Here is a 19,815-nt window from a genome sequence, read left to right on the forward strand (position 1 = left end):
TAATAGTAAAAGCCTGAGGAAAGTGAAAGATTAATATTCTGAGTTAAGGTCTTGTGCCATCATGTGTTCCCTAAAGGCCTCTAGTCTGCTTTTAAACACAAACTAAAAAGCATTAATGTGCAAGGGCTCACTTAGAAGAGTCTTTTTTTCTGGGTGTTGGTTAAAAGGCCTCAGGAAATCTAAGAACGCATCTGCAAATCACAGTCCATTGTCTCCCTGATGATTGAAATATTTTATGACAGAGCAATAAAACTCTAGGACAACAGACAGCTAGCACTGTAAAAAAAACAAAGAAAGAAATACTTTTTTCTGCCCTCTTAAAAGACACCTATTCCATCTATCCATCTATTTTTCAATATCACTTGTCCTCACTTGTACTTGTATCGGATTGATCACCAACCAGTTGCAGGGCAGAGATGAACAAGCATTCACATTCAAACTTTTATTAGTTTTCATACGGGCCATGCTGCAACATGATGGTCATGGGTGAACAACAGAACAATGGGCCTCGTCACGGTACCTCTGTGCATTCAAAATGCCATCAATAAAGTGCACCAGTGTTCGTTGGCCATAACATACGCCTGCCCATATCATAAACATACCACCATGATGGCCCACTCCATTCACAACGTTGAGATCAGCAAATGGCTTACCCACATAATGTCACACAGAGTGTCTGCCATCTGCCCTACACAGTGAAAACTGAAATGTATCCATGATGGGGAACACCTCCCCAACATGTCAGAATGTGCACATTCGCCCACTGAGTCAGTTACAATGACAAACTGCAGTCAGGTCGAGACCCCGATGAGGACAATGAGCATGCAAACAAGCTCAAGTTTGTTAATACAGTTTACAAATTTACAACAAGCTCAAGTTTGTTTGCATGCAAGCAAGTTTGTCCGGAAATTCTTTGGTTAAGCAAATCGATTACATCAGCAGCTATCCGGGTGGCTGGCCTCAGATAATCTTGGAGGTGAATGAACATGCTGAATGTGGAGGTCTTGGGCTGGTGTGGTTGCACATGGTCTGCGGTTGTGAGGGTTAGGGTAAGACATCTGTGGGATTGTGCTGTGTGTTAAAACTGCACATTTTAGAGTTGCCTTTTATTGTGGCCAGCCTAAGCCACACCTGTACAATAATCATGGTGTCTAATCAGCATCTTTATATGCCACGTTTGTGAGGTAGGATGGACTACCTTGATAAACAAGAAATGCTCACTGACAGGGATTTAGACAGATTTGTGAACAGTAGTTGAGGGAAAAGGCCTTTTTAAATATGTTGAAAAGTCCAGCCCACAAACAATGGGTCCAAAAACAAAAGTGATACGTTTATATTTTTACTAGGAAGAATAATGCATAAAAATTCAGAAGCCAGTTATATTATCAGTCTTCTTGTTTCATACTCCCTTGACTCTTCCTGAAATCCCACATATAAAGTTTCTTGGCTCCGTACAAAGCCAAAGCTAGCTTTTTGCACTACTTTTCTGTTTTACCGCTCTCACGTTTGGGCTTCATCTTTTCCACAAGGATGTGATTTTCCTCCTCAGACGTTATCCCGACCCAGCAATTATCGTTCTGCCAATACAGTGTCCCTGTAATTCCTTCAAACCATTCATGGTCCAAAGACATTCAGGGAGGTCTTCCTCTTGCATGCAAACTAAATCCGTGTGCCCTTTTTTCTCTCTCTCTCATTTACCAACACACATAAATTTTACACGCTGGTGGATTTTTCCCTTGTGTGGCTCTGAGACATCATCGTAAAGTTTGGTTACCATAGTTCCACACAAAAACAAACAGATAATAAATTACATTTTATAGAAATACCAGTCACTTAGAGACCATTCATCAATCCATTTTCAGAGCCGCTTATCCTCACAATGGTCACAGGATTGCTGGAGTCTATCCCAGCTGTCACCGGGCAGGAGGCAGGGTACACCCTAAACCGGTTGCCAGCCAATCACAGGGCACATATAGGGACAGACAAGAGTCACACACACAATCACACTTCAGGGGTAATTTAGTGTTCAATGAATGCATGTTTTTGGAATATGGGAGGAAACTGGAATACCCAGTGAAAACACGTGCAGACACGGGGAGGACATGTAAAGTCCACACAGGCGGGTCCGGGATTTGAACTCCAGTCCTCAGAACTGTGAGGTTTAATGGTCTCACCACAAGTCGCACCACCGTGTCCCCCTCACTTTTAGACTCCACTATGAAATTGAGTAATTAACAATCGAACTAACTAACTAAATAACACCAGAATTGTGCAAGGAAGCCTGTACTGAAACAAACTTGAATCAATAATCAGCACCATTTGAATGCCAACCAATATTTGCCTTCAGTGTTGAGCGTACTAAAATTTCTCCACTTTACTTCTTTGTCCTTTCTCCTTGTTGGCGTTTTACTTTAGGCACACAAATATTCTATTTGAAAACCTCTCCGTGGAATAAAATGTCAACATTATAGAATATGGAATGAAGTTACAGTTTACAAATTAACAATAAAACTGGCTTTTTTAGATAATCTTGAAACTGATCGTTTAAATATCGGATCATCAATACTGTTATTTGTAGGTTGAAAATATAATATATGATAAATATATGGTAACTGTATTTGTTGAATAAACAATATATGAACAATCTCTGTGAATCATCATAAAGCTCATAATGCAAAAAAAAAAAACCCAAACATGATTTTTTTTTTGTTAACTGGTACAGTTATTCATTGATTGTCTACACTGCTTATCCTCGATTGATTGAAGAGCGTTTGCTGCAGATTATCCCAGATGCATTTGGGCGAGAGGCAGGGTACGCCCTAAAATGATCACCACCAAATCGCGGGCTCTAATATTTTCCAGGGTTAAAGCGCAACTTCAACTATTCACTTTCCAGTTGTTTTAATGCTTTAAAAAGAATCCTCGTTCCATTAAGGTTGCCCTGTTTTACTACCTTGGGCGATGAAGAATTGGACAGGTTCTAAAGAGTGAAGAATCCTCTTAATCTTAATCACTCACGAAATTTAACACAAAGTCACTCCACCTCCATCCCATTTATTTTTTTAAACTGTAAAGAGCAAGACATTATTACTACAAATTAACATTTCACCTTCAGGTACCCCTGTCTCAGACTGTTTCGTCTCCAGTATGATTCAGAAAATCGTTAAAAAGGAAAAGGTAACAAAAATGTTTTGGTAAATTATCACGTATTAATTAATTTCAAGAGATTCAAATACTGCAATAATAAACATTCATCAAATACTGATGTATAATAAAAAATGGACTAACGTGTTCATAAATTAAACACTAATGTGACACAGTCACTTGTGTCGGCTAAACGCAAATGAAGAACGACGACCAACATCGAATAGGACTAATTAAATTTAACCGTACTTGAATCAGAAAGAGAACTGTGGGGCCAAAAGTGAGGTGGGACAAATGAACAGAATATTGCGCATGCGCTATAGCTTAACACGCCACATGCTTTTGTGCTGCAAACGGCATCATTTACGCAAGCAAAAAACGGAAACGTAAATGGTTGTACCGATCAAAAACTAAATAGTTGCTTCACAAGAGAAAATATCCTAATATAATAGCAAAAATGTAAAAAAAATACATGAAAACAAAACATAGTAGAAATCAAACATTTGTACGCCTGCGGACAGTTCCTGTGTAGACTTTTGAAAAGTCATACCTGTCAACGTGAATGATATAATACAAGTAGTGAGATGCGCACTGTAGTCTAATACATTGGATTTTACGACTGTTCATTGGTGGACGGTTCTGACTGTTTCCCTTTATTTTGAAAGCGCACGCAGAAGTTTCTGCTTTCATTACCGCCAGCTTAGTTGTGGTCAGCGGCTACTCAGCCGCGGTCGCGCAGCATCAGAGTGCGGATCCTCTTGTAGAAGGGAAGGCGTGTGAAACCGTTGCGTCGTCACACGTTGACGAAACGTTGCTGCTGTATGTTTTTTTTTTTTTCCTCCTCTCCTCGGCGAAGCTCCAGCTAGATAAAGAGCTCCCCGCCTCCTCAGCCAACATGGGTTAGACGCGCCGCGACCCGTGGAGTGTCCACTTTGTGCACTTGAAGCGAGGATGGGGCGAACCGGGCTTGTTTTCGCGAAGACATCCTGACAAAGACTCCGACTGCGAGGGAACACACGTTTGGAAATCTTTGATTCTTCTTTTCGACTTCTATTGTTGGACCCACGTCACCAGCGTGAGAGATGTTTGCAGAACTGCTGTGCAGCGCCGTGGCTCTGGTCCTGTATGTCAACACTCTGGGAGCAGATTTCTGCTACGATGACAGGCACGTGCCACTCACACTAAACTAAATACACTGCAGTTTCACGACGACTGATATGATTCATCAAGACTAAACATTACAACTTGGACATTTAATTACTGAAACCTATATATGGCTGTACACAGTAACTTCACAGAAGTGCTCTTGAACCTCGTTAAAGTTCGTAAGCATGAGCTCCCGTTAGTTTCAATTTGAGCAGAGGTCTGTAATGTGCACGATGCTTATGTGTTGTGTATTACATTCTCCGGAAAGTAAACTAGTCTTGAAATTTCCTCACAGCATGGAAATAATTGATCTCTGGAGAACAAATCACTCCACAGAACAAAACAAGTCCCAGAACTGTTCCAATGTGTAGCCTGCTGGAACTTTTAAGTGTTATGATTCTCCCCCTGCACCCCATACCCATCAACTTAAAATAGACTGCCATGTCACTCTTCACTGGGAACCATCATTTTGGAGAGGAAAAAGCACCACCATTTGATATTTGATGGCTGAGTGGATGTCGCTGCCTCAGGCTCATTTATTTCTCATGCACAGTGTGATATAGGTCAGTGGCTTCTCTACTTTGCTTTGCAAACCCAGCTTTTTAGTAGGTTGCACAAAGTCATTACTAATATAATGGTGTCTCATTAGTCTAATCAAATATACCGTAGACATAAAAGTGAGCACATTCCTGTTGAAATACTGTTTTGTACATATTGTATAGTGGAACTTTTTTTAGTGGTGCATGTGGTTTGCGGAGGTTCTGAGTCAGAATGTCAGCTCTCACGTTACTGTGTGGCCTTTGCAAAGGGTGTACACCCTGTGCTTGTGTGGACTTTATCTGGATGGTCGGGCTCACGCATTCCAAGAACCTCCTTGTTAGACCTCGGTAAAGAGACTACATTGCTCATAGTCGTCAATGAATGAGTGTTTATGGTTGGCTGCCTATATGTGCCCAATGATTGATTGGCAGCCATTCTGGTTTTGTGTGGTGTTTTTACAAAAAGTCTGCTGGGGTATTATGAAACGATACAAATGTATACAATTAAATGTAAGAGCTGGAACTCCATTACACAATCAAATAAAAAAAAAAAAAGAATGAAAAATGTAATTTTTCGGCCCAGCCATGCCAATACATAAATACAGTGGAAAATCGTTGGGACGTGTATTTTAATGGTTGTTCATTTTTTATATTGGCTTGAACTCAGGAAGGTTACATCTTTACATGAATGATACTGTATGTATTTTTGACATATGTTCCACCACTATTCCAATACAGCCAGAGGATATCATTCAGTGAAACAAACACATTACCACCCTCCACATAAACTACTGAAATGATTCCTTTACAACTCTGCTAACTACTCTGTATATAGAACACTTCCTACAAGAAGAAAAAAACAACTCCCAGGGCAAATTATTCTGCTTGTGTAGTTTTTCTTTTCCTTGCAGTGTATTTGCTGTACAGTACTTGCATTCTAGCGCTCCTGTTCAAGACAGATGTTGAATGTCCAAAAAGCAGTTAAAGAGTGGTAGCAGAGAGGTGAAAGGGGACTGCCGGAGAGATCCAACAGTCTTCCAAGTTTCAGTGTATGACAGCATGCCGAGCCCTGATTTTTCTGCGGAAAGATGTTATTTACAGCCACCTGAGCTGTGATCCAACCTCGTCCTGGCTTCTGACACAAACCGTGCAAACCCAGCCAAGAATTTTTCAGTATTTTATTTGATGTGTTCTTATGTTTGACAGGTTATTCTTTGCAGGCTATCCGTCATCCAGTGCTATCTGTTTTGAAAAGTCTGTCTTGCACTCTGGCTCGTAATTAGCAGGAGTCTCCTGTCCCCTCAAGTTCCGCTGGTGGTGAGAAAGCAGCAAGGAGAGGCGGCTGAGCCGTACTTATCTAATTTGTCAAAGTAAAACATTCCCAGGCCCACACACTGATATAACTGGTTAATAGTGTTTTTGTGTGAGGAGAAGTGTGATATCATTTAGTAATGCAAAGCGAGCTGTCAACTTTGCTTGTGTGAATGATGACGTGTTCGCCTTTGAGGTTGCACACAAGATGAATTTGTACGGCATAAAAAGGTTGTGGAAAATAGATATCACCAATAGAGCAGCACTCAGTGGAATGGCATTTGGATCATTTGTCACAGTGATCACAGAACTTTTGGAATCGGCAGATATTTACCATTTTATGCTAATCGGTTGATCGACTTTAATGTCACAATACGCTGATTCGATCAATGGCATAATTGGTTGCCTCTGCAAAAGACATTTACTCCCCGTCGCCATCGTGCAGAGTATATTTGCATCTAAAAGCTAGTTTATTTTTAGCCTTGTCGCTTGTCTTTTGACACGTGTGGCCTGCGATTGGCTGGCAACCAGTTCAGGTTGTATCCTGCCTTCTGCCTGAAGCCAGCTGGGATAGGCTCTAGCTCTCCATTATGAAAAGAAAATGAGCAAAAAAAAGTGTGTTGATGGTCTTCGGTGGTCAGGACAAGGGAGGATGTTCGTGTGAAAGTAGCTTGATGCACGTTCATGTACTTTTCATATGATACGGCTTGCAAGCGAGCAACATAATGTTACATAGTATAGTAAGCTAGTTTTGACGCTTGTGGTTGTGCGTAAACATGCTGCAGTTCTGTTAAATACACGATCTGACCAGAGGAGTGAATTCCAAACCTTTTTCAAGCCAAGGCACGTACTTTACAATTGAAAAACCTCATAGCACACTGACGCACAACAATGACACATCAAGTAGATACATTAATTGCTCTATATACGTACAGCCATCTAATAGAAGACCATTAATTTGTTCTGTATGTCATTCTGCCTCACTGGTGTAAATACCATCAACAAATATACAATGTTATTAAGTCCTGGTTATTTCACTTTTAAATATTTTTTGCACTGTAGACTGTTTTGTTTTTATTTATTTTTTAAATCTTAATTGTTTATAAGGTGTTTTTTTTGGGGGGGGGAGGTCGGGTGAACTTTAACTTTAATCATGTAAAGCACTTTGGGATACCTTGCTTGAAATGTGTGATATAACTATTCATGCTTTGCTTTACTCGTATAACCACATGACTCGACATTCTTGTTCAGCTGTTATTTCTCCTTCGTCTCTTATCTGTCTCTTACCTACCACCTCGTTTTACATTGTGCACTGGTCCCTACGTTTAAACTGAGACACATCAAAACATTTTGACAAAAATTGTTTCCCAAATTTCACACTCTGAAAGTTCATTAGCATTTTAACAGGCTAAATGGTAGGCATACTTGAGTGTTCCTCGAAGTCGTTTGTTGTTGTCATTATTTTAATAAAGTATAGCTTTATAATGGTGGTACAGTGTTGACTTCTTAGAATATCTGCCTACTAGTTCTGGTTCAAATCCCGGCCTCGCCTGTGTGGAAATTGCATGTTGGCCCAGTGCCTGCGTGGGTTTTCTCTGGGTACAAAAACGTGTGGTAGGGTGGTTGAAGACTAAATTGCATTATCGGTGTGAATCTGAGTAAGAATGGCGGGTTGTTTCAATGTGACCTGGGATTAGCTGTTGACCAGTTGAGGGTGAGCCCCACCTCTTGCTCAAGGAAAGCTGGGATAGGGTCCAGCATGCCAGTGACCCTAGTCTATATAAGGAGTGCAGAAAACAATTGCGTTCCTTGAAAACTGGTTTAACTACACAGAGTTTTTTTTTCAACTTAGATCATCATATTTCAACATCCATCCATTCATTTTCTGAGCCGCTTATCCTCACAAGGGTCGCGGGAGTGGTGGAGCCTATCCCAACTGTCACCATGCAGGTGGCGGTGTAAACCTTGAACTGGTTGTCAGCCAATTGACCCCTTCGTGGATGTTGCGCAATCCGCGTCACTGACCAATCAGAGGCCAGAGATCTCCATAATCTCGGACTCAAATCTCAGACAACGCTGGCTGGATGGTCCAGTATAGCTTCTGTTGGCGTTTTATCACGTATTTGGGTTCTTTAACAATAGATATGGTTAAGAGGTGGAGTCACAGACTTTATAATAGTGACGACAGGTATCCTGAAAGGCTAGTTGGTGGAGTTCAATTCGTACCCTTTCCAAAACCAAAGACCCAGTACGAAAAATGTCTTTGACGGATCAAACTTTGTGTAAGACCGTATCATCAACTGAATCCATCTAAAATCAACCGGAACAGAAGACCGAGTACGAAAAATGTCTTTGATGGATAAAACTTTGAGGAAGACCGCATGATCAACTGAATCCATCAACTGGAACAGATATGTTTGCACGAAGGTAAGTCCTATATTTGATTTGCAATACATGTCTCATATAAATGAATTAGCAGTTCTTCGCTTGCATAATATAGCTACGTGTGAATGATTGACACACTTGATCTGTGTTGACCGATATTTTGCGATGATCTGACTGCACAAACGTGTCGCTTTGTTGCCGGCTACGGTCAACCGGACTGTGTTTGGACGAAGGTATCCCCTATATTTGATTTTCAATACATGTCTCATATAAATGAATTAGCAGTTCGTCGCTTCCATAATATAGCTACATGTGAATGATTGTCACACTTGATCTGTGTTGAGTGATATTTTGCGATGATCTGACTGCACAAACGTGTCTCTGTTCGGCGGTGAGCTAGGCTACACCGGACCAGCAGTCCTCAAAGCCTTCGACATGCACCGAGACACCAAGACTGAAGGAAGGATGTTTGAGGACACTAAAGTAGTGATTGTCGTACTAGGTCGGGACTTGCGTAGGTTCGGCATTAATTGACCCCTCCGTGGATATTGCCGTGTCACTGACCAATCAGAGGCCAGAGATCTGCATAAACCAAAACCCGTTTTTGCTCCCGCCATTTTCTCAGACAACATTGCATGGTCCAGTATAGGTTTTGTTAGCGTTTTATCGCGTATTTGGGTTATTTAACAAAAAATATGGATAAGAGTTGTAGTCACGGACTTTGTAACAGTAACGACAGGTATCCTGAAAGGCTAGTTGGTGGAGTTCGATTCGTACCCTTTCCAAAACCGAAGACCCAGTACGAAAAATGCCTTCGATGAATCAAACTTTGTGGAAGACCGCATCATCAACTAAATCCATCTAATATCAACCGGAACAGATATGTTTGCACGAAGGTATGCCCTATATTTGATTTTCACTACATGTCTCGTATAAATGAATTCGAAGTTCTTCGCTAGCATAACACTGCTGCGTGTGATCGATTGACACACTTATTCTTTGTTAAGCGATATTTAGCGATGATCGGACTGCACAAACGTGTCGCTTTCTTGCTGGCTCGCGGTCGAAGCTTAACCAGACTGTGTTTGCATGAAGATATGCCCTAAATTTGATTTTAAATACACGTCTCGTATAATGAATGAGACGTTCTTCGCTAGCATAACACTGCTGCGTGTGATCGATTGACACACTTATTCTTTGTTGAGCTATATTTAGCGATGATCGGACTGCACAAACGTGTCGCTTTCTTGCTGGCTCGCAGCCGAAGCTTAACCAGACTGTGTTTGCACAAAGATATGCCCTAAATTAGATTTTAAATACACGTCTCGTATAATGAATGAGACGTTCTTCGCGTGCATAACCTTGCTACGTGTGAATGATTGAATGAAATCAGAAGCATGGCGTCTCTCTCAGTTAAGAATGTATTGTATTTAGAATCTATAATATATCGTTGATTTGAATGAAATCAGAAGCATGGAGTCGGTCTCAGTTCAGAATGTATTGTATTGTATTTGCCATTTTTACTGTTTGTCTTACGTCAGCGCACGTGGCGTGACGTCACTTCAGGAGGCGTGGTTAAGTGCCCTGTACGGAGGGGTCAATTCAAGAATAATTATTGAGGGTAGCGCGTGACATTACACAAAGAAAATGAGAGAAACAACTCGTAAATCAAGCCTCTCCTTCTTTTCCTTCATACAGTGGTTCACAAACGGCTATACAGATACATATACAGATTCTGCACAAGTGTGATATGCAACACGAAAATAGGAAACTGTCAATGACGAGTTCGTCTTTGGGTTATAATATATTATATTATGTGGCTTCTCGGTCTTCCTCTGACTCCGGAAAGATCTCGTGCTAATATCAATGGTTTCTCCGTCGATATGCATGTAAATACCATTGAAATACCCCTCGCTGAAATACTTGAACCCTGCTGTCTGCTTTTCAACGATATTTCACTGTTAGCTAAGAATGCGACTGAGAAATCAGCCGGTAAATCAGACAGTTTCGCTCTATTCCTTTCTTGCTGCGCCGATATTTTTCCCAATTGTTTGTCTGACGTCAGCGCACGTGGCGTGACATCATTTCAGGAGGCGTGGTTAAGTGCCCTGTACGGAGGGGTCAATTGCAGGGCAGATGGAGACAGACAACAGTCGCAATCACACCTAGGGGAAATTTCGAGTGTTTCACTTATTGCATGTTTTTGGGATGTGGAACGAAACCGAAGTGCCCGGAGAAAAACCACGAAGGCACGGGGAGAACATCCAAACTCTACTCAAACTCTACACAGGCGGGACCGGGATTTGAACCCCTCAAGTCCTCAAAAATGTGAGGCCAACGCTCTAACCAGTTGGTCCAATGTGCCACTTAGATCAATCTTTAATTTTTTTTCTTGATTAAATGTGTGCTTAATAAATGGACAAAAAAAGAGCTAAAATACGTGTTAAGTTATGCGTTTTGGGATATACAATTTTGCCCATATTTCATAACATGTGGTGTAACATCTGTCATTTTAAGACATTGCTCTAAGTCCTGTACGGCCTCTTCCTCCTATTTTTCAAAATGATGCTGCAAATTCCTGAAAAGCTGCAGTGTAATAGCTCACCATCAGCAAGATTGCACATGTCAATTGTTCCACAGATTTACTAAGGTGAATGTGTGATTTCAGTTTGAGTTGCTGAAAATTTTATACCCAGAGCCTCAGGCCACACATTCTCATTTTCTTACAGTTCCCTGTCAAGCACTGATGATAGATGTGTTGAACTGCATCGTCCTCATTTTTCTCATGTGATGTGGTGAGGTTTAACTGAAAGAGGATGTTGTGAAGGTTGCAGGCGTGGGAGTGCTGGTCACACATGGTGGTTGGACAGTTGTAAGGCAGGGCCTGAGTGCTTTGGGTTTATTAGTGAGGTTGGGATGAACCAGAAGCTCCATTGATGAGAGGTTCTTGCACTTGGTGGTGGCAAACTTTAGATGGTGACTGCTACACTGTTTATTTGTCCAGGTAGTTATTGATTTACAGTCAATTTTGGTAACTGCTACTATTTTTTTCCACAATGAACTGAGTGATCCAACTAAGCATCACATTTTTTTCAATTTTATTTGTGGATACAGGCCTTCCAGTCCACAGTGCACCTTTTAGAATAGACGAATCCCCACAACACGCAACTGCACCCGTTGTTGCCCCTTCCTTGGCCCCTCATGTCATGGAAGTGGTCTGTAACTCTATATTGAAGGATGGGCTGGTTAGGGTTGTGGTTCTGTTGAGGGCCCAAGGGCGGCAACCTAGCAGTCTGACCATCTCCTCGTTTTTCCCGGGCTGGATTTCTCTCTCTCTCTTTCTCTCTCCCCTCTGTAATTACTGTCTTCCCTGCATCTCTTTTCACCTTCTCTCTCTCTCTCTCTCTCTCTCTCTTCTCTCTCTCTCTCTCTTTCTTCCTCCCTCACAGTTCCATGTCTTGCCATGCATCTATCTGAATACCCTCACAGTCTTCAGGCCTCAAGCTCTATCTTCCAGGATCTGCCTACATATGGTCCTGTGTGTTTTTCTTTCATTCTGTACCTTTAACAGAAGGACTAAAAAGTGAATGAAGAGGACGCAAACAACCATACTTTATTTTCCCTATTTCCCAGACTATAAGCCGGTACTTTTTCCCGGTAATGTAAACTCTGCGTCCCATGTAACGGTGTAGATAAATATTTATTTATTTATTTGCTAGTGTCTACAAGGTTAAACATAAAAAATAAATAAATGAAAAAAAACTCGGTTAAAACATGACCGTTCCCCTAAAATGCCTGTTTTGGGCATGTGCAGATGCCTCCCGTGTGTTGAAATAGAGGATGCCGCTTCTTTGAATGTGTAGAAGAAGAAGAAGAATATACTTCCAGAGTGGAAGGAAAAGCCATCAATTAGAGTAGCCGTCCGGGAGGATTTTTTTCATCGGGAAAAAAAAGCATTGCTTGTTTTGGACAGAATGAATTCCCAAATAACAGATAAGGTGAAAATGATATTGAGAGTGACAGGGAGACTGAAATGGTGTGTGACGTAGACTTTCTCGGGCTCTTCAACTCCCATACTGAAGATGACGACTTTAATGGTCTCCGCAAAAAGGAGGAGAATTGATAAAAACTGACTTTTCTGTTATGCTTGAGCTGTTTTACTGCCGTCTTACAGTCACTGTTTGGAACCAAGGTATGGAAATAAACATTTACAAGTCTGTCTGTAGGAATATCTAATTTCACAACATAGTGGTATGTACAGTATATATCTGTGGCATTTAGTCTGCTGCCACTAATGAATATATGGAATAAAAAAGATGCATAGAATGGGGTCGTCTTATGATCAGGTGCGCTCTGTAGTACGGAAAATACGTTAATTATTTTTCTTGCCAGGATGGAAACATCACAAGTCTCAGATATCACAGACACTTTGCAGTTCTCATCCATTTGTGATTGAAAGTCTACATGATAAATTCTTTATAGATACACAGATCACTGTACACTGGAAAATAGGCAAGTCCCGAGATGCACGTTATGGAAGCAATGAGTCCTATCCCTGGAAAAATGAGTCCCTGAAAATTATCATCATGGAATACAGATACAGTAACCGTCCAGTATATCACAATATTTGCTTAGTGGTCCCACTATATTGTATATATCTGTACAGTTGTTACTCTGTTTTATACTGTTTGTAATATATGTTTGTGTTATTCACTGCACTCGCTCTTTCTCTTTACCTGTACGTGTGTTTAGGCTTGCTACGACAGCAATTTCTTTTGTAACGTTTTCCTAAAAACTTTACTAATAAACAATGCTATAGATTTTTTTCCTCCACTGATATAATGATGTTAGAGGATAAAAAAGAATTATACACATCTTGCAAATTCTGCCCTAGTAATCTAACATATAGTATGAGCACAGCTGTGTAATCACTTCTCATTTAAAAGGCAAAGGTAAGGCTGCATTTCTGAATCAGAGCAATTCAATAAAAAGAGAAAAGTATGTGTTCAAATAAAGCGCTGAACCTCAGAAGAAAAACATATGATTTCTCCATTTGTTGTCAGTGACATCTCAAACAGTTTTATATATTTCAAATGAACAAATCTCAGCTGAATGATTTTTGAGGTTTTCTTTGTTCAAAATCTTTCTTTCATAATGCCTTTACACCTACAGTATATGGAGAAGTATAAATAAAAATGGCAGTGGCTGTTCCTTTTCAGGCACTATTTGTTCTAAATGTTTTCTTCCTTTATCGGTCATTTTCTGATCTTTCGCAATCTTTAAATCAATTTCCATGATGAGTCTCTTTGTTTCTCCCCTGTGGTGTATCTCCTCGTCCCTTGTCTGTCAGTGATTACCGCCTGCTGTGTAGATTAGAGTGGCTGAATAAGGTGGCGGTAGGGTTTATCACTACCGTAGAGCCTGTAATTTTTTAAAAATTTTATTTGACTCCCATTATTGTAAAGTAACAGTAACTGTACCCACCTCTGTATTTATGGAACTAAATTTTCATTTACAGAACAGAACACAGGAATACCTATTTATGAACCCTTACATGAGGCCTTACTGATTATGCACAAGTATCAGATGACAACTCCCTGAAATCCTTCATTATATTTTTTATTCTGATTGACCCCACAGATTTCCTTTAACTTTGCCTCATAATTGCAAAAGTGGTAAGCAATTTTGTGTGGTTTAACTATCTCAGAAAAAGATGAATCTATGATACATTGATACTGCTGGTGTGACCATCTTTCCCTTAGTCAGCCTGGAAAGATTCACTCAGACTATGACCACAAATAGATTGCAGCTCCATTTTCCTGAGCTCCATTTTCCAACAAATCTATTAGAAGGGTAAAAAATGGCAGCTTTCATCCTCCCCGCAAATAAAAGGTAAGCTAGTTAGGCAGAAAAGATCTTAAATGACTTAAATGAATAAAGTACTTTCATATGTTTGAGTGTTGGCCACAGGATCCAATGGCGCTCTTTGATTCTATTTAGGATTTAGAATTTTACATGGAGTGAGTTCATGATTCGGTCAGGAAAGCACTGACAAGATACAATGCTTTTCCTCCCTCGCTTTCATCAAGTTCACATCTATTACTTTTGATCTACCGTGCCATGTTTAAAAAAAAATGTTGGGACTTTTTGTGGTGTTCCTTTACCAACACACATTTTCCCCCATTTTTGTCTTATAATTAAAGTCGGCGCGAATCACTCTCGTTGTCATCACCACGGTAACGAGTGGATCCAATTTTACATTTGAGTTGACAAGATAAAGCCCAATGATGGTTAAAAATAGGATGCTATAGTATCTGAATACTCTGCAAGGTTTTATTGCACTAGTCTGACATAGTGCTATCATAAGAGCAAATTTGTCTTGTAGTCATTATGTGTTGTCTGTCCGATGCTGCCGACACGTTTTTTTAAATAACTTTCACAAAAAAAATAACTGCGATATTGTATTATTACACACACAAACACACACACACACAATCACATACGTATATACAGTGGAACCTCGGACTTCGAACATAATTTGTTCTTGTGAAGTGTTCAAAGTCTGATTTGTTCAACCTCCGAAACATTTTTTCCCCTATAGGAAATAATGAGTTTGATCAGTTCCCAACCTCCGAAATAGTACATTCGCATTTTAATTCTTAGTTATGTAAAAACATGTACGCTGTGTATTTAAACAGTTAAAAATGCATGAATTTAAAGCAACTTAAATGTTTATCATTTACCGTGCCGTTTTGGTCGCAGTGTGACAGCATCGGAGGGACTCGAAAGGGTACGCCAAAGTCACAAACTATGACTTTACTGGATAATTCTTCAGTAGCTTCTCCATTTCTTCGAATGTCTGTGGCCTTTGCATTGTAATGCTTGTCCTTTGGCAACAATGGCTGCCCCTTATTATTTTTTTTTATTCTTTTGGATAGTCAAAATAGTCAACTTAGCCATGCGTGAGCAAGAGCCATAACAAACATGCTCACTATTTTCGTACTTGGTGATTATCTCGTTTGTTGAATCCACTGTGGTTCGCACAACTTTCCTTTTTCCTTTGCTGCTGGGAGCAATGCTGTCTACCCTGTATACGTTTGGCATTGCTCGGCTTGACTCAGCTACGCGTTCAACAGGGTTTCAGGTTTGCTTTGGTATTCGGAACCTGAGAAATACACTACTAAAAAAAATAAACTATCTTTTGGATTCAGATATATTGAGCATGATGGCGACGATCAATAACGTCATTGATCGGCCGGGTGATTTATGACATTAAAGCCAATAAGCATTCATTCATCCATTTCCATCCATTTTCTGGGCCGCTTATCTTCACAAGGGTCGCGAGAGTCCTGCAGCCTATCCCAGCTATCCTCAGGCAGGAGGTGGGGTAGACCTTGAACTGGTTGCCAGCTGATCGCAGGACACATAGAAACAAGCAACCATTTGTACTCACAATCACACCCACGGGCAATTGAGAGACTACGATTAATGCATGTTTTTGGGATGTGGGACGAAGCTGCAGTGTCTGAAGAAAACCCACACAGCTACAGGGAGAACATACAAACTCCACACAGTGGGGGGAGGGATTTGAACCCCAGTCCTCAGAACTGTGAGGCTAGCGCTCTACCCCGGCGTAAAGTCTACTTCCCTCTATGCATTTGCAGCTGATTGTATGTATGGTAACCGCCACAATTTGCAGGAACAGGGAATGGACCCAACTGCGAACAGGGCAGTGAAGAAACAAAAATGCTTCACAGTATGTCGTATTTGACATACTTAAGTTTAATTGTATTTCTAGTTATTTTATTGTTACCAAGAAAAGTGTGCAAAAGGGTTAGATATTAGCTACTGAAAAAAAATGAACACTGCATCTGGTTACGTTGTGTGCCGGTGTCTAAATAGGACTCCAATCACAATTCACTAACATGTGTGGCAGACATCCCACAATGGACCTTTCCGACTGGTGATCTTCAGCTCCGTCCCCCTTAGCTACAGTTGCCATGCCCCACAATCTTCCAAAATGGCGACTGAACATAATAAGGTTTGAACTGGGTCCTCTATCGCGTATTCCAGATAATATTGGAGTATGTTTTTTGCCAAATGCATCGGTCTTGTCCAAGAGAATTCTACAGAGAGGTCTCTACAATTCAATGCAAGGATATGTACACTGAATTAAGATTTGGGGCAGAGCAGGACACAATGTCAGAGTTACAGCGAAACGTTGGCAAAAATGTTTGACACCTCACAAACTTCATATTGAAATCCAACAGGATAAAATAGTGGAATCGTACTGCGCATGTAAAGCAGGGTGAGTACTTTTTACTTGGAAGGATCACAAGTAGTATCATTGTAGTCAATATAAGTGAGTGGGTGTATTCATTTCACTTGGCTCGTAATGGAACTATGTCTTAAAAGTCCCATGTGATACAAATAGGCAAATGGACATTTCTCTTGCATGACATCGCGCATTTACGTATCACTAACCCAACTCTTTGGCATAAAACATTACACACTTCATTCAGCAGGTCAGTGATACACTAACAAAGGGAAAGTTGTTCTTCTGCAATGTATAAAGCACTGATAATAATTCAATCAAACTCAGAGAAGATACTTCTCCCACACTTGCCTTCAAACATACAGCCTTGTGTTTGTTGATATTTTTCACACTGAGTTGTACGTGAGGTCTTCCGCAAGCTTTAATCCATGGAGACACTTTGCCAACTGTGTTTTAGGCTTTGGAAAATGAATCAACCCGGCCCCTTGTAACCTACCCGGATATCTTTCGTCAGAGTTGCACGTTCCCCAAGCACATCTGAGAACCATTTTCTTTGTAACATTAACTTTTCAAAACGCACGCTACCGACAAATGATTTTGTTTGTGGGACATGGCTGCGGGAGGGGCGGGACAAACCAAGGGTTAAGACAATGCGGCTATCTGATTGGCTTTTATTGTACGAGTGATTGACATGTCAGAAAGGTCCATTGTGTTGTGAACGTGCTGCAGGATATTTTTTGTTTAAAATAATCTACTTGGCCAAAACTTCATCGCAGTTAAGGGATTATGGTCGCGGCTCATTTTCCAAAAAATATTCTCATCCAAAACAAGGCTTTGGCAGGTAACCTGAACTAAGTCTGATTTGTACAATCTGCAATGCACGATTGGCTACAACACACATAATTGTACCAAACGTAATTAAGAAGATACTGGTTTTTAAAAATGCCAACAAAACTGTCTAAAATATGGATGAAATATCTTTTGTAAATTGAAAGTGATCAAAACACTCCATGATGGGAAGACATTATTGTTATTTTGGATTTAAGTTACAAATACAGTTCAATGGACCATTATTGTAAGAAACGGCAAGTATAATTTGACAGAAAAGACGATATCAAGAATAAAATCACAGAGAAAATCCCAACTCCAGACATGTTATGTGACCTCTGTCAGATGCTGTTCAAGTCACCTCGGTCACATCCCAAACATGTTTTGGGAGGGAACAGTAGGAGGTTCATGGTGCAACTTTCAGTAACACCTTGTAATCTCAGTAACCCTAACAATTTTTACAAGGCATCATACTCACCTGATACCAGTGGATGCTGGTTCCCTACATGTCCAGATGGTGTCTAGACTCATGAGAAACATGATACAGACACAACATGATGTAGACTTAATCACACAGCATGAAGGTGAGGATACCATAACAAGCTTCCCTTGATTACAAGGGCAAACGGCAGACTGGGGTAACATTTTCGCTGGTACAGCCTTAATCAAATCCGACAGACAGAGGCATGAAAATAAATATGTATGTTCTTAAGTACTTCAAGTGATTATTTGTGATGTGCCAAATTGGTGGCTCACGACCTCCTGTGTCACTGAATGTTGCTCATGGGCAGCCACCAAGCGTGTTGTGTCTTCAAATCCCTCACTGTGCTGAATCCAAGCCAGAGAAAACTGCATACATCAGATGCTTTGTAATCATTTGACTGGTGTGCAGGAGGAAGAGAAACAGGCCCTGTGTAGAACTATTTTGAGCTTGCCTTTCTGTGGATTAAAGTGTAACAGATCAACTTGACTGCATGATGCAACATGTCATCCCTAGTCCTCTTTTAAGTATTCTTGAGTCTCTTTGCCATGTGTTTTAATTAAACTCCAACAGATTATCTCTCCTAATACATCATGTGGTAGTTGTAGCCCTCATGTAAAGTTGTGCACACAGACGAAATTGCACACAGTGATAACAAGCACCTTAAATGGGAATAAAAAGCAATGGTGTACTGGATCGTCCAACAAGTAAATCCTTCACATGGTCAGTATAGCAGAGCGTACATTCAACATGACTACTCAATAAAGCGAGAACAGCTTTCACGCTGCCAAGGAATACGGTGTGTGAAAATGACGGCTCTAATGTGCTCTTTGACCAACAAAATGAGATTATGGGGATTTATATCCAATAATGTGGCCCATCTGTTGAGTCAGATCTGTCCATTCCCCAAGGGAGAAGTGATTGGTAAATACTGGCTATAGGTTGTTCTGCCATCCTGATTTGACTCCTGGGTCTAAGTACTTAGAAGGTCTAGACTTGGGTTTGTGTTTCAAACGCTAATGCAGGCCGATGGCTCTTAAAGATGCGGGCGGGCACTCTCAGGCTTTTGGCGCTCTTCATATTAATAGGATTAACAAGACTATGGATAAGAGGGGCACACAGTGTAAGCAAAGATCCCAAAGGGAACTGTCAAAACCCCAAACTTTCTTGCCTACTCCCCAAATTTAAATATGATGCTAGAATTTGCCTTTTCATTAAGGATTACTTTAATGATCCAGTACTTCACGGTGGCCTTCTACTCAAACAAAGAGCGGGGACTTGTTTCATTAAGGTTATAACACAAGTTGGCCAGTTCAGTAGCTACAGTATGCCTTTGTCCATTGTAAGGGGTAAGGATTGTGTGGTCCTACTGTCCCGCCTGAACTCCAAGAAGGATCAAATCAAACAATGGTTGTTGGATGGAAGCAAGACCTCAATGTTCTCTGTTTGAACAGAGCACAAATGCTTCAGCTTTGTGGACTAAATTTGTCAGAACCAATTTATTCAACCTGTTAAAGAAGTACGTGCTCTGGTTAGCATTTTGAACTGGCCAGAGAAGAAGAGCAGAAGAGTCACTATTGAGTGACTTAACAAAAGATTCATTGTTTCCTACACATTGCATGTGTGTCCCGATCCAGTTTACTAGTTTGGGTGGCATTCCTTTATTTATCACTGTAAAGATGATGCAATTTTCAATCCAACAGGGG

The 19,815-nt window shown here is 40.6% G+C and overlaps 1 protein-coding gene across 1 annotated transcript in view; it reads left to right on the forward strand.

Annotated features, from left to right (window-relative positions):
• The first annotated feature begins 3,562 nt into the window (after nucleotides 1–3,562).
• The window catches only part of tmtc2b (transmembrane O-mannosyltransferase targeting cadherins 2b), a 109,086-nt gene continuing 92,833 nt past the window's right edge, over nucleotides 3,563–19,815 (forward strand). Inside the window, exon 1 of the mRNA XM_061823242.1 lies at nucleotides 3,563–4,309. Within this exon, the coding sequence (XP_061679226.1) occupies nucleotides 4,227–4,309 (83 nt within the window). The 5' untranslated portion in view covers nucleotides 3,563–4,226. The remainder of the gene's footprint in view (nucleotides 4,310–19,815) is intronic.

Source organism: Syngnathoides biaculeatus, chromosome 6 (assembly GCF_019802595.1).
Source record: "Syngnathoides biaculeatus isolate LvHL_M chromosome 6, ASM1980259v1, whole genome shotgun sequence".
Lineage (NCBI taxonomy): Eukaryota > Metazoa > Chordata > Actinopteri > Syngnathiformes > Syngnathidae > Syngnathoides > Syngnathoides biaculeatus.